This window comes from Nerophis lumbriciformis, linkage group LG38 (assembly GCF_033978685.3).
Source record: "Nerophis lumbriciformis linkage group LG38, RoL_Nlum_v2.1, whole genome shotgun sequence".
Classification (NCBI taxonomy): Eukaryota; Metazoa; Chordata; class Actinopteri; order Syngnathiformes; family Syngnathidae; genus Nerophis; species Nerophis lumbriciformis.
In genome coordinates this window covers 18,485,122-18,501,152 of record NC_084585.2, presented here as the reverse complement: position 1 = coordinate 18,501,152, position 16,031 = coordinate 18,485,122, and the positions used below count along the sequence as shown (strand labels likewise).

At 36.8% G+C, this 16,031-nt stretch overlaps 1 protein-coding gene across 4 annotated transcripts in view; it reads right to left on the bottom strand.

The window, feature by feature from the left end:
- cacna1da (calcium channel, voltage-dependent, L type, alpha 1D subunit, a) overlaps positions 1-16,031 on the bottom strand; it is a 179,313-nt gene that overhangs the window by 43,068 nt on the left and 120,214 nt on the right. For 2 of the 4 annotated variants that reach the window (XM_061932764.2, XM_061932765.2), the window contains 10 exons: positions 12,759-12,818; positions 12,622-12,681; positions 9,549-9,655; positions 4,616-4,703; positions 4,404-4,511; positions 4,270-4,322; positions 4,041-4,187; positions 2,817-3,018; positions 1,345-1,503; positions 545-655 (listed from right to left, as the gene is read on the bottom strand). In XM_061932764.2, the coding sequence (XP_061788748.1) occupies positions 545-655; positions 1,345-1,503; positions 2,817-3,018; positions 4,041-4,187; positions 4,270-4,322; positions 4,404-4,511; positions 4,616-4,703; positions 9,549-9,655; positions 12,622-12,681; positions 12,759-12,818 (1,095 nt within the window). The remainder of the gene's footprint in view (positions 1-544; positions 656-1,344; positions 1,504-2,816; positions 3,019-4,040; positions 4,188-4,269; positions 4,323-4,403; positions 4,512-4,615; positions 4,704-9,548; positions 9,656-12,621; positions 12,682-12,758; positions 12,819-16,031) is intronic. The other 2 variants (XM_061932766.2, XM_061932767.2) reach the window with 2 other exon arrangements.

The window sequence follows — 16,031 nt, the reverse complement described above, 5'->3', positions numbered from 1 at the left end:
TAAGCTCATGACGCAATAAGCAAAATGATGCGGACACGTTTGTTACTGGATACTTTTTGATACGCTTCTGCCTCTGAGAAATTGTATGTTTAAGTATGTTTGTAATATGCAAATCTATTTATTTGATATATGTTTGTATTGACAAATGTGCTGTGTTAGACTGCAAATTTTTTTATTAAGGACACTTATTACATATGTCTTGCTTGCATGCTATTGTGTGCTTAACTGTTGTGTGGTTGCTAGCTCCTAGTAGCCTTTAGCCTACAATATTAACCTTTTGTAAATGATTTGACTAAAATAGAAGAAAAAACAACAACCTTGTGTGCTTATTGGAGGACATTTAGATGTCAACTGGCTGTCCAGCTTTGCACAAGTAAACACGCTGCATTACTGCCTGGATCAAACCACTTATACCACAGGTTTTAGAATCAAGCCAATGAATCGATTTAGATTTTGTTAATATCGACAACTGCCTACTGTACGTCCACGGGGTGTTAAAATAAGCAGGTTCCACTGTATTTGTGAGTTAATGTGTCTGACTCACCCTGGGTTTAAAAGCAATGAGCTTGAGAACCATTTCCACAGTGAAAACAGTCGTGAAGACCATGTTGAGGATGTCCATGACGTAGTTAAAGAGTGCCGACTGGCCGTAGTGCTAGTTTCAGCAATAAGAAAGGAAGAAAAAAATACATATGATACTTATTCAACTAGTTATATTTACATTTTTACATTTTCCACTAAATTAACAGTTGTTATTAGGAGACAATTGCAGCCACAGAAACAGAAGATGCAAAGAAGTGGAACTAACACAGCTCTAACAAGCATATACAGTACATCATTAGTGATGAATGCATAATATGCATTCTAAAGATGTATCTAATCAAGTTAATATGATTTAGCATCTGTGTGTACTCTAGCATACAAGCTAGCCTATACAGTATATTTTTGCATCACAGTCCATCCAAACAGGCTGCTCATCAGCAGTAATTGCACATAGGCGTTCTTCTTCTTCTTCTTCTTCTTTTAGTTTTCTGGCAGCACAAAGGCGTCCACATCGACTTCGGTCTTTTTATGCCGTAAAGCAAGTCAGCGCATTTGTAGTTTTTTGTGTGGCAGGGGTCCTGCCACTCTCCTCAATATCGTTAACTGCCAGTAAAAGCGATACAGACCCCCTCAAGGCATGACAGAGGTGTCATTCAACTTGTTGTAAGTCGATGTATCATTCCAAAAGTTATCAAAATATTTTATGAAGGTTGAAAAGTTACTTAGTGCTTCTTTAAGTGAGTTGTACACTCAATTTAAAAATAGCTGACAATGTTGAGGTAATACAGTCATTTGTCTTACCTGGACCGCCAGGCAGAGTGTGTTGAGCATGATGAGCACAAACATGATGTACTCAAAGCCGGTAGAGTTGACCACATACCAGAACTTGTACTGGTACGGGTTCTTGGGGATGTACCTCCTCAGAGGACGGGCCTTCAGGGCGTACTCCACACACTGACGCTGCACACCAACACCACATGTTCATTCATTCTAACCCAGCATTGTCATATTATAGAGAGCTCAACTGATATTCTATGCACTATAACTAGGGATGTCCGATAATATCGGGCTGCCGATATTATCGGCCGATAAATGCTTTAAAATGTAATATCGCAAATTATCGGTATCGGTTTTTTAATTATCGGTATCGGTTTCTAAAAGTAAAATGTATGACGTTTTAAAACGCCGCTGTGTACACGGACGTAGGGAGAGGTACAGAGTGCCAATAAACCTTAAAGGCATTTCCTTTGCGTGTGTGCCGTCCGAGTCACATAATATCTACCGGCTGTTCTCATCACGAATTAATGCAAGGCATACTTGATCAACAGCCATACAGGTCACACTGACGGTGGCCGTATAAACACTGTTACAAATATGCGCCACACTGTGAACCCACACCAAACAAGAATGACAAACACATTTCGGGAGAACATCCGCACCGTAACACAACATAAACACAACAGAACAAATACCCAGAATCCCTTGCAGTACTAACTCTTCCGGGACGCTACAATATAAACACCCCTGCTACCCCCTACCCCCACCTACCCCAACCCCGCCCACCTCAACCTCCTCATAGTCTCTCTCAGGGAGAGCATGTCACAAATTTCAAGCTGCTGTTTGGATAGATAGATAGATAGTACTTTATTGATTCCTTCAAGAGAGTTCCCTCAGGAAAATTAAAAAATCCAGCAGCAGTGTACAGAATTGAGATTGAATTTAATAAGTAAGAAGTAAATAATGGGAGTATAAATGGAAACAGAATAAAAAAATATTACAATAAGAATAAAAATAAAAAGCAACAATGAGAATAAAAATATAACAGTAAAATAAGAATATAACAAGAGAAACTAGGCAGTAGTGACCATGTTATGAAAAAGTATTGCACTGTTATTGTTTTGAGGCATGTTAAAAAAAATAATGCACTTTGTGACTTCAATAATAAATATGGCAGTGCCATGTTGGCATTTTTTTCCATAACTTGAGTTGATTTCTTTTGGAAAACCTTGTTACATTGTTTAATGCATCCAGCGGGCATCACAACAAAATTAGGCATAATAATGTGTTAATTCCACGACTGTATATATCGGTATTGGTTGATATCGGTATCTGTAATTAAGAGTTGGACAATATCGGAATATCGGATATCGGTAAAAAAGCCATTATCGGACATCTCTAACTATAACATTATTTTTTGGGTTAATTTTGCAATACATACAGAAAAAACCCCAAAAGTAAAGACACACTAAATACAGAAGCTGGCCTCCACTGACCTGGTTTTTGTCAAGTTCGCAGTTCTTGTACTCTTTCTCTCCTTGCTCCTGAAATGTGACGATCACAAAACCCACGAATATGTTCATCATGAAGAAGGCAATGATGATGATGTAGATGATGAAGAAGATAGAGATCTCCACACGGTAGTTGTAAATGGGCCCCAGGTTCTCCCTGTTGGAGTCGATGGCCTTGTAAAGTAACCTGGGGACACATGAGAGGTATACACCTCATCAATACTTTGATTATTAGCAGTGTTACCCTTTATTATCAGCAGTAGTTTGTTTGATTGTACAATTCTTGGGCTATTTATGTATTATAGAACATACATTCTTCATTTGTAATGTTTTATTGATGATTTCATTATAACATATTGACTTTTTACTGTATGTAATTCCTTACTGTGCAGCATACATTAAATAGAGATATGATTAAAAACTTGATATAGAGTTTTTAAAATTGATTAAAAATAAATAGTATAAATATCAAATATGTCATTTATTTGTATTTTATTAATAGGTTCATATATATTTAATATTATTAATATACAGTACAGGCCAAAAGTTTGGACACACCTCCTCATTCAATGCGTTTTCTTTATTTTCATGACTATTTACATTGTAGATTGTCACTGAAGGCATCACAACTATGAATGAACACATATGGAGTTATATACTTAACAAAAAAAGGTGAAATAACTGAAAACATGATTTGTATTCTAGTTTCTTCAAAATAGCCACCCTTTGCTCTGATTACTGATTTGCACACTCTTGGCATTTTCTCGATGAGCTTCAAGCACACCTGTGAAATGAAAACCATTTCAGATGACTACCTCTTGAAACTCATCCAGAGAATGCCAAGAGTGTGCAAAGCAGTAATCAGAGCAAAGGGTGGCTATTTTGAAGAAGCTCGAATATAAAACATGTTTTCAGTTATTTCAGCTTTTTATGTTAAGTACATAACTCCACATGTGTTCATTCATAGTTTTGATGCCTTCAGTGACAATCTACAACGTAAATAGTCATGAAAATAAAGAAAACACATTGAATGAGAAGGTGTATCCAAACTTTTGGCCTGTACTGTATGTGTGTAACATTTGTAATATTCCATTTATTTTACTGCATGCATTCCTTCATTGTGCAGTGGCTTTTTTCCCCACGGTTGATCAAGCATCACTCAAGCATGTCACTCGATATGTGTGTGTATACGTTTGGAAAATGTCTTACGCAGGCCAGCCTTCAAATGTGGACACAGTGAAGAGAGCCATCATGGCCATGAGCACGTTGTCAAAGTTGAAGTCGCTGTTGTGCCACACTCGTTTGTGGATGGTGGGCTGGTTCACATCGCCGTCCTTATACAGGATATAGGTGCCTCTGCATAAACAAATAATTAACGTAAAGTTTTTAAATGTGGACGGCGAATGGGCTGTGCTGGTCAAAAACGATGAAAACCAACTTGCACTCCTCTGGGCTCGACTTGGCTTCATCTGTGCAGCGGTAGAACTTTCCCTGTGCAGGAAAATGACACGTTTGCACCGCCAAACCTCTGTCGTATGCTAACGCTATGTTTATTGAAACATCAGTGCTGACCTTGAAGAGCTGCACCCCAATGCAGGCAAACATGAACTGCAGCAGAGTGGTGACAATCATGATGTTCCCAATGGTTCTGATGGCCACAAACACACACTGCACCACGTGCTGTTGAACGAGTAGATACATGTACACTACATATGAATACACTCCTGCATTCACCATCAACGTCACAGACTGCACTTTTCATGTGGAGCTACGAGCAGCTGCACCTTTAGGCCTTTGGCTCGGTTAATGGCTCTCAAGGGTCTCAGGACACGAAGGACCCTGAGAATCTTCACCACTGAGATGGCAGACGACCTGTATGGCGAGCACACACAACACGTTTTGTTTATATATTATATCATTACATCGTGTTGGCTAGCTGTCTAGAATGTGATGCAGATATATAGATTATAAATATATAGATGATACATATATACACACTATATATATATATATATATATATATATATATATATATATATATATATATATATATATATATATATATATATATACTGTACAGGCCAAAAGTTTGGACACACCTTCTCAATCAATATGTTTTCTTTATTTTCTATTTACAATGTAGATTGTCACTGAAGGCATCAAAACTATGAATGAACACATGTGGAGTTATGTACTTAACAAAAAAAGGTGAAATAACTGAAAACATGTTTTGTATTCTAGTGTCTTCAAAATAGCCACCCTTTGCTCTGATTACTTTTTCACACACTTTTGCCATTCACTTGATGAGCTTCAAGAGGTAGTCACCTGAAATGGGTTTCACTTCATAGATGTGCTTGAAGCTCATCGAGAGAATGCCAAGAGTGTGCAAAGCAGTAATCAGAGCAAAAGGGTGGCTATTTTGAAGAAACAAGAATATAAAACATGTTTTCAGTTTTTTGTTAAGTACATAAGTCCACATGTGTTCATTCATAGTTGTGATGCCTTCAGTGACAATCTACAATGTAAATAGTCATGAAAATAATATATATATATATATATAGAGAGAGAGAGAGAGAGAGAGAGAGAGAGAGAGAGAGAGAGAGAGAGAGAGAGCGCAAGAAAGGGAGATATAGCGATAGAAAGGGAGATAAAGCGGTGAAGCTGTATTTTCATTTGGACTTGAATTTCATTGACAGTTTATTTATGGTTATGGTGATGGTTTGAGTTTATTTCGTACAAGCATACAGTTACAACATGATACATCACAATTTCCAGTTTCTTTCTTCAACATGTTCAAAAAGGAGTAGGAAAAAGCAGAGCTTATTCAATCCTACCCCATCTTCGTTACATAGCAATTGCTAACACTTTTGTTCACTTCATGTTCTTAATTTGCTCACAGTATACTCCATACAAAATAAAATATATATACTGTATATATATATTTAAACAAGATAATAATAATGATAATATTAATAAATAAATAAATAATAAATAGTGGAGTAAGTTGCATTTCATATAGTGAGATGAATAAGATTATAAATAAGTTCAGAATGTTTATCATGGTTCCTCTTCTTGGTACTTTGTAAACACTTTGAGTTTGAACAATTGCTTAAACTGGATGGTATCAGTACATTGTTTGATTTGTTAACTTGTTTTTAATCTGTCGTTCTCACTGACTCAGACTACTTCCAAAGTGAGGAAGCAGACACGCATTCTAAATGACTCTGCCATCAGCAGGTTTTCTCTTCTTTTTGACCCAACAACTTTTGCTAGCTGTGATGAGGTTGATACAATTATGAATAACTGGGGACGGCGTGGCGCAGTTGGGAGAGAGGTAGTGCCAGCAACCTGAGGGTTCCTGGTTCGATCCCCACCTACTACCAACCTCGTCACATCCATTGTGTCCTTGAGCGAGACACATCACCCTTGCTCCTGATGGGTCGTGGTTAGGGACTTGCATGGCAGCTCCCGCCATCAGTGTGTGAAAGTGTGTGTGAATGGGTGAATTTGGAAATAGTGTCAAAGCGCTTTGAGTACCTTGAAGGTAGAAAAGCGCTATACAAGTATAACCCATTTACCATTACCATTTATAACTTAATCCATTCCATAATTTAATTGCACATACTGATATACTGAAGGTTTTACGTGTTGTACATGCACACAAATGTTTTAAGTTACATTTTTCTCTGAGGTTATATTTCTCCTCTGTTGTTGAGGATTGTTGTATATTCTTGGATAGCAGATTATAGTTTGCTTTGTGCATAATTTTAGCAGTTTGCAAATTCACTATATCGTGGAATTTCAGTATTCCCGATTCAATAAATAAAGGGTTTGAATGTTCTCTATATCCAACTTTATGTATTATTCTAACTGATCTTTTTTGTAACACAGTCAGTGACTGAATTGTACTTTTGTAGTTATTTCCCCATATTTCTGCACAATAACTGGTTACACTTGCCAACAGTAAAGAATTTGAAACTATTTTTTGTCCAATACGTATTTCGCTTTGTTCATTTCATGTATTTCTTGCTAATTTATGTTGTATATTTTTTATATGAGATTTCCAGTTTATTTTTACAACCACAAATTTGATTTAATTTACTCTTTCAATGTCTATTCTGTCTATTTGTACTTGTAGTTTCTTCTACAGTGACCTAATAGCATTATTTTAGTTTTACTCAGGTTCAGTCTGTTTTTGTCAAACCATCTCTTTAATTTATTCATTTCGTCTGTTTTTTGTTTAAGCTTCTTTGTATTCTCTCCCAAACAAAACACAGTTGTATTGTCTGCGAATAAAACTAACTTTAAGTCTTTTGTAACTTGTCATTTATATAAAGATTGATAAATTTTAGTCCCAGTATTGATCCATGTGGTACACCACAGGATATATTTAGTGTTGTAGATGTGTGTTCGCCTAGCTTCACATATTGTTTCCTGTTGGTTAAGTAGATTCTTACCCAGTTCAAGACCAACCCTCTGATACATACCGTTCCAATTTTTTTATCAAAATATTGAAAAAAATATTTTGCTTATCATTCACAATCATTATGAAAGACAAGAACACACGTCTTTTTGGTGGGGGAGTAGGGGAGGGGGAGTTTTAAAGATGATAAAAAACGCTTGGAAGATGCGGCTAATGGGAGTCACCGTTGTAGCCTTTAAAGGCCTCTAAAACTATTTCAAAACCCTCCAACGTTTTTTATACACCCTACAAGTATATATATATAATGTAGTAACAGACTTGTTATTAACATTTACTGTATTTTGGTAATTTCAATCATTGCCGGAACTAATTCCTCTGCGCATTTACTTCTGTTTCCATAGCAGCGCACTTCCGATTTCTGGCAACAACTGTGTGAAACAAAGGCGTGCGCGTCTTCTAACCATGGCAGATTTGGTAACAAACAACAAAGATAATTATTTTTGGACAAATGAGGATTCACAACCTTATCTTTTTGAATCTGAATATATGGAGGATTAACTACTGCTTCTAGAAGCCAGCAGGAAGGAAGAGTGAGACGTTGGCGCAGACGAAAACCGCTGCAAAATGTGGAATTTTCCAAATAATTAGGAAAAAACTTCCCTGGCCAGCTGGACCAAACGGACAACTGTCCATCCAGTGAGTCACACTTTATATTGATTATGATACAAGCTGCATGTCGTGCGTGTATCATGACAGACAGCATATGCAGTCTGGCTAGCTGTGTAAGAACAAAACATGAAATGTGGGCTAATACGTTACAGATACTGAAATATGATTGTTCATGTTTTTTAGTCAGTACAAATTGGTGTCTTATCGCAGTGTGTTGTGCATTACAAACTCAAACGCGTTTCATTTTGACGCAGTTGCTTGCTTATGTCTTTCTGTAGCTAGCTTTTACTGGTAAAACAGTAGCACGGCGATGTGTTACTACGCTAAAAAAAGAGTTCCTCAGTGTTTGCTCTTACAATAGCAATGTCGCTACAGCTCGGTTATTTTACAGGTTACGAAACATAAATGAAGTATTGTTTGACGGTTTTCGAATAGATTTTTAAAATGATTTAGTGGTAGAATTGATTGCTCCCATTAGCTGCATTGCTAGCCACCAAGAACGAGCCGATTTGTATATGTCGGAATGCAAAAAAAACAAAAACTTTTGTCTTGTCTCTAATAATGATTGTGAACGATAGGCACAATTCCCTAAAAAGTGCAGCTCCCTTTTAATGGTCCTGAGATCTCTTCAATAACCTTTTTAATCGTTTACATATCAATTGCATTACAATCAGTTGAGGTCTTGGATTTAAATTTTTTCACGATTTTAACTGATTCCTCTTGTGTCGTGTTCGTGAGGAACATTGAGTTGGGATTTCTATCTAATGTGTCTTCAATAAAAATTGGGTATGGGATCCTTTCCTCCAAATTTGGTCCAATATTTACAAAGTAATTATTTAAGCTTTCACTACTTCCTTAATTTTGTCATTATTTACAGTTCCATCTGAGTGCCATTTTTAATCATGCTATTGAGGATGCCCCATCATATTGTTTTTGTTCCTGTCCAATAATTGACTTTAATATTATTTTCTACATGTTCGTAGTATGCTACTTAGCTTGTTTTTATACTTTTTATAAATTTTTTCTGGCTCTGTATATCTTTGTGTTATAAATGTTCTATATAATGTATTCTTCTTAATGCAAACATTTTTATTCCTTTTGTCATCCATGGTTGATTGTTCTTTTTTTGCTTCCTATGGAGTAGTTTCTATGGACAATATTTAAGAAACATATATATTACTATTATTAATATTATTTATACATTTATTTAGAATTATTTTTATTTTAGTATGTACATTTATTTTTATGAATCCCTGATTTTGCAGTATATTGGATCAGAATTATTTTTTGTAATCAACTTGACCTAAGCTTTAATTAATAATATTTAAAAAATAATGCATTGTTTCATATCATTTGACAAGGTTTATCCTGTTAAACTGTAAGTAGGTTAGATATAAATATTGCACGTGATTAAAATTAAGAGTAGAATTACTAATTCAGTGTTAATATTTAAGTAGGCTCTGGGCCCCTCTGTCGTGGAAACGTTAGGCCCCCAGTTCAAAATATGTTAAGAACCTCTGTGCTATACTGTATGTTTTAAATAAAGGCATCTATTTAAGGTCTGGCGCTTATGTTTTCAATGCACCCACCTATGGTACTGTAGACTTTCATTCATTCATACTTACTGTATGCCAAAGGAGACTAAAGACACTCCCACCACTAACAAGTCCAGAAGGTTGAAGTAATTCCTGCAGAAAGCTCCTTTATGGAGAAAAGCTCCGTATGTCGTCATCTGAGAGGAAGGCAGGAGATTTCAGAGGAGCAAATGACAAAGAAAAAGCACACATTTTCTCTGGAACACACCACAAACACAACTTAACACTCAAACACTCTCCTTTACACAATACCACACACCAAACACTCTCCTATACACAGTATCACACACACACGCACGCACGCACACACACACACACACACACACACACACACACACACACACACACACACACACACACGCACACACACACACACACACACACACACACACACACACACACACACACACACACACACACACACAAAACATGATAAATATTTACAATATACATCATAATACCTTCTTCATTTTGCAACACACACATTATTGCACACTCTTGTATTTCACTCTGATTGAGGGTGGCGAGTTGAGAGCAATGAAAAAAGGGGGGGTCTAAAATCTACTGTCGCCACCCCCACGGCCTTTAGTGACATGAATGTAGTAGTAAGTCATTCATTTCTCAATCATCTAAGGCAATAAAACATGCATTTTGTTGCCACGGCTACAGAAATATACTTCTTCTTTGCATAGGTCAAAGAGATCGGAAAGTGAAATTGAACTTGCTGTCACATTCATGCCGACCGTCCTTTTAAAGCCCATTCTGTCATGTTCTTTAATATCACCCCGTAAATTAGAAGAGTTCAGCAGGCAGAGAAGAAAAAACCAGCCAACATAATGCTGTTTTCAAATCAAAGTGAATGATTACTTGTATAGAGTTGCCAACTCCCTGAAAAATAAATGATTAAAATCACATCTTGACCAGATTGTCTTCACCCCAACTGTATTGTGAAAATGTTTATACCATTTGATTCTAACCAGAATTTAGTTAGATGCATGTTCTGGAGTTACAAGTACTGTATACATGGGATACAAATTGTTCAATATTCAGTTTCTCCAGGATTTCGCAGGCTTTTTTGTAACTCTTGCGGTCTAAAATTTCGGAATTACAGCAGGTTTTTCAGAAAGTGCGGCAAAAGTTCTGATGTTTTGAGGCTCATTTTGTTCTATAACATTTAATGAACTTATGATTTTAGGAATGTGTTGTCATTGTTTTAAGTATTCCTGAAAAAGAACAGGGTTTCAATTAAAATTTGAAAACATTTTTTTTGTTGATGTTTTACTCGATTTATACTTAAAAGTAGGCATTCGACGGCAGTAAAAGAGCAAACCCAGAGCTTATGGACAAAATACGGTAATGTTTACCTCATTATACCTAATAGTAATAATTCATTATAATTCCAGAAATAAACACCACCAAAGTCTTCTTGTACATAGCGTTCTACTCGTATGGATTCTTTATTCATCGTCCAGGCAACGTTTGTAAGATTTATAGTATAACTAAAACTGTTTATACTTACTAAAATGATGTCTGTAGGAGTGTTTTCATGAATATTTATACGTGCTATCGTAATGTAATGAGGCTAGAGTCGTTAGCATTAGTTAATATGCTGACACGATTACGACTGTCTGTGTTAGTATTATTAACTCATAATGGCATTCTTTTTGTAGTGTTTCAGTTTCATAAATTCCTCAGTAAAATCACCAAGACGTCACCGTGGAGTTATTGAGTCTGTTTAGCTGATTGGAGAGCTAGCTTCCGCAGCTTGTGGGTCCATGACAATGACTTCTGTTTTGTTTGATCAGCTGTTTTGCTGCCGTGTAACAGGCACCGTTTGGGAACAATTAAGGTATGTAAATAAATCTTACTGTCTTACTGTGGAAATAACGCACTTCGCAACCTATATATCTGTAGCTTATTGTCTGGTGCGGTTAATATATGGACAAATATTTTTTTCTTCTAAAATTTAGTGGGTGTGGCCTATATCCCGCTGCGCTCTATAGTCTATAGTCCAGAAAATACGGTAATTTATGGAGTTTGGTTGAATTTTCATGAAGTGGCGCGATCCCAACATCCTGAATGGACTAAATAATTTGCTTTTAGTACAAAATAAGAACATTACCTAAATAAATAGCGACCTTTCAGCTTTATCTCGTCACGGGTTGCCACAGCGAGAAAATCACATGTTGATTTAGTTTAATGTTTATACCAGCCTTCCTGACACAACCCTGTCAGAAAAGTGTACCATTACACCACCAGGGATTCACAGTAAAGTTGGTGAATTATTTTCTCCCATTGGTGACAGAGAAGGAAAGGGCTGGGAATATATTTACCGTAAAATTAAGTATACAGTCCCCTGTTAATTCCATTAACATTTTCAACTATTCCCACAAACAAAGTGTGTCCCTTTTAGTCTCAATACGGGACGCCTAGTTTTGTTTCTAAATATACGACGGGGCAGTTGGCAACCCTATTTGAAGAGTGCATGTAAAGAGTGGGGCCCTTGCAGCGCGATGCTAAACGCTAACTGGGAGCGTTGGGGATGTTTAGGAGTCAAATAGCAGTGTTGGGGTTATTTTTGGTCCAGATGATTTTAAGGACGAGTCCACCTTTCAATGCACTCAGTCAGGGTAAGCAGACCGAACCATGCTCGGCTGGAACATGGCTGACTTTGCCCCCTCTTTTATGGGTCCCTACAGGAGGCATGGAATAATTAGCTTTGACTGGAGTTGACTTTCTGTTTGAGCCCTCCACCCCCTCCAAAACAATGACCTCCGACTCAACTTCAGTCAATGCTTGAACAATGTCCGAGCAGCCCGTTAGAGAGTAAACATCATCCATTCCTGCATCTTTTTCAGCCATGACGTGACACCCATGGGGGTAGCATGTAATGTTTGATGCCCTGTTTCCTTCCCCCAACTTGTCTTCTTCACTTAGCTGACTAACAACTCGAATAGATTTGAGTGTCTTGCTTTAAAAGAGGTGCCATGAAGCAAACAAAGTAAATAAGAGAAAGGAAACAAACAAGCCAGGTTGTACTGAGTGGCGGGTGACACACAAGGAGAGAATGCAGCAAGGCTCTCGTTGTCATTTAATGGGTTACCTTCAATATGATCTCAAATGTAAACATACTAGTGAAGACATAATCTGCATAGCCTAGGACCTGGAAGGCAACCACACGTTTGAAGGGTTATAGGGGGGTGGGAGGTACAGCACGGACAGGGGACACATGACATTTACCTTCAAAACGATCTCAACAGTAAAGATAGCCGTGAAAGCATAGTCAAAGTAACCAAGTATCTGCAAAAAGCAACGCAGATGTTTAACAAAGACAGTTCATTGTGCAAATTCATACATCATTAGCAAACACGACTTTAGCTTAGTTGTCTTTAGCTGGAAATTTGGTTGCCAAAAGAATTTGGACGAATTGGAACAGCACACGGCTCGTTACGAGTGGCGACTTTAACCGCAGCGGCACAAGCGACTGAAGTGGAACCTCTAGAGTCGAACGGCCCCAGAAAATGTTGGCCTGAACTCTTATACATTCATTTACTTGTTTTGGCTCACCTCGGATAGTTTGGACCTCATCAAAAAGATTTGGCGCTACTTGTTGGCCCTCATTCATAAACACACACTGCCACAAAATATGAAGATGTAGCAGGAGGGATCAGTGTTGCCATATTAGAAACGTTGTCGCTATATTTAGTAGGGATGTGAATCTTAAAACAACTTCAATTCAATTAGATTCCGATTTTTGGAGTGACGATATGATCCAGAATCTTGATTCATCACGATTCTCAAACCAACACATTCTGCTTTCACACTGATTCTCACAATATATGATGGAAGTTATAATAAAACCTTTTTTAGAACAGGTTACAGGTTACAAAAGCTTCTCTTGGCTGCTGACTAATGACATATGTATGTAGCGAGTAAGCGCTGAGATGACGTTGGACATTTTTAAAAATGTTTTTGAACATTTTGAATCGATTCAGGCAAGGCAAGGCAAGTTTATTTATAGAACACAAATCGTACACAAGGTAATTCAAAGGTGTTTACTGAAAATTTAAAAAATATAAATACATCTTTCAAATTAAAATCAGAAAATAAAATCATCATTTAAACAATCATAATTAATTAAAATACAAATCTATCAAGTACTATAGATAAAATACTTTCAGTTATCATAAGCAAAATTTAATACAACAAGTGTTTTCAGGTTGGATTTGAACATTGGCAACGTAGAGGCCCGTTTCACATTTTCAGGAATACTATTGCAGATTTTAGTAGCATGAAACTGAAATGCAGTTTCACCGTGTTCTGGTCCTAGCTCTGGGCACCAGCAGAGTCGTAATAAATAGGAATCGCGATTCGGATGTGAATACATTTTTCCAGCACCCCTATTATTCAGCAAATATTATATGGCTGTGTATTGGCATGGACTTCATACTTTTCAGGATACTTGATTTCTGGTATAATACAGTATTACAAATTGTGATATGGTGATGTATTATACACAGTTCACTGATGAATTAAAAATGCAGCTTAAAATACAAGTTGTATATATGTACACTATATGACAGTAGTAATTCATTGGAAAAACATAATTTAAAAAATTATTTATTTACATTTTTTGCAATTGTGCAGAAAGTGGATCAGGTTTTTTGCCACTTAAATGTAAAATAAATGTCCCCTACTTCTTACTATCAAATTATTTTACCGCCTTGCTTGCAACAAAAAGAAATCGATATACTGTATATCGTTAGAAAAAGTATCGCAATATATTGCCATTTTGATATTTTTTCCCCCACCCCCCTAGATTGTCTTTTAGGAAAAAGTGATGAGGGATAGATCTAGCGACTTTTTACGACGCTAACATCTAACATGAGAGAGCATAACGCTCTTTCAACAAGCAGCTCAGTTTTTGTCTCTCCAACAGCATGCATAAAAATTACATGCATGTGCGTCATTGCCAATTATGCAAATTAGATGTAATTTACTCCAGTTTCAGATTTTTGGCTTGTATCATAAAAAATGTGCAACATTATCACATGAATCAACCTTAACGACAGAACACGAGTAATGAAGACACTGACTTTCAGCCTCTTTTATCTTGTGCAGTGGTAGACGTGTGTAACTCAAGCATGTTGTTTCTTGGGCTCTGTGTAAATTAGTGATTTTAAAGATAAAGTACATCTAATATATGACAACAATAATGAAAAAAGTGTTATAAAGTCAGCTGTGGTTGCTACTAACACTTTCATACCACTGTTATAACATTTATAAATGCTAAAAATGTTACTTTAGACTGAATAAAGCTTTCACTATGGCGACACTTTAACCCTGCAACAAATTATTTCAAATTACAACACGTCCCTGAACTGGTTGTGTTCGACCTTAGAGGTTTCACTGCAGTGTGCTGTGAAAATACACTGTATGGACAAAAATATTGAGACACAGTTTCAAATAGATGCTGAGTCGTAGCAAACCACAACACATCTTGCAGGCATCTTGTTGTTATTCTCATGCAATACAATAAGCGGAGTGCTCTATTCAGTGGTGAAGTTGGTTGGTGACATTTTCATCAAGCTTTTCACCAACTAACAAAACATGGCATATAACCACTCAGTAAAAAATATGATTTGTGTTCTACCAACAAAAACTACAGTATATACATACATGCCAGGTGTGATCCACTTTTACTAATCAATTAAACAGGGATTGAACTAAAACCCTTCCTAAATCCTATTTCTTCATCTTAGCAGGATATTTTGGCCGAATAAGATATCAAAAAATGACTTCCTGTAGGTGTAATGGTCTAGTATCCCAATACATTTGTCCATATAGTGTCATCAACAATGCATAAACCATAGAAAAGTAAGAGGGACCAGTGTTTTTGCCATGTTACCTCTTACCTAGTCTTACCTTCAAAAACTGCAGGTCAATGTCAATCAAAGTGATATTTTAGTGTAGTAAAAGTGTCACAATGAACGTGCAAAAAATCATCCCAAATTATTTTTATCATTTCACAATAGGGGTGTAACGGTTCAAAACAATTAGTCATCACATTTTTCAGTCCGGAACATTTATGGTGCAGTTCCTACTGCGGTATAGTCAGGCGTCTACTCCGTAAACCAATAAAGTGGTACCTCAAGATACAAATGTCACAGCTTTCAATTTTTTTGGGATATAAAGATATGTCTCTTGGCTAATTGTTATGTTTTAGGTTTTGATTTCAAGCCTCCTCATCGCTAGTTGGTGTGTCACAGTTAAACCTGTAAGATCCGACCGACCAAAGCATTTGGTCGTACTCGCTCGCATTAGCATATGGCTGGAGATCAACTTTGTTTTTCCAAGCATGGGAAGGGAGAATGTGAGTGTAATGTACTGTGCTGAAAAGAAGAAGTGTGATGACACTCATTGAATTAAAAAAAGAAATACTGTAATCAAAAACTATGGCTGAGCGTGTAGCTGACTTGGTGAAGCAGTTTGAGCGTAGCTCTTTTAGTCTGC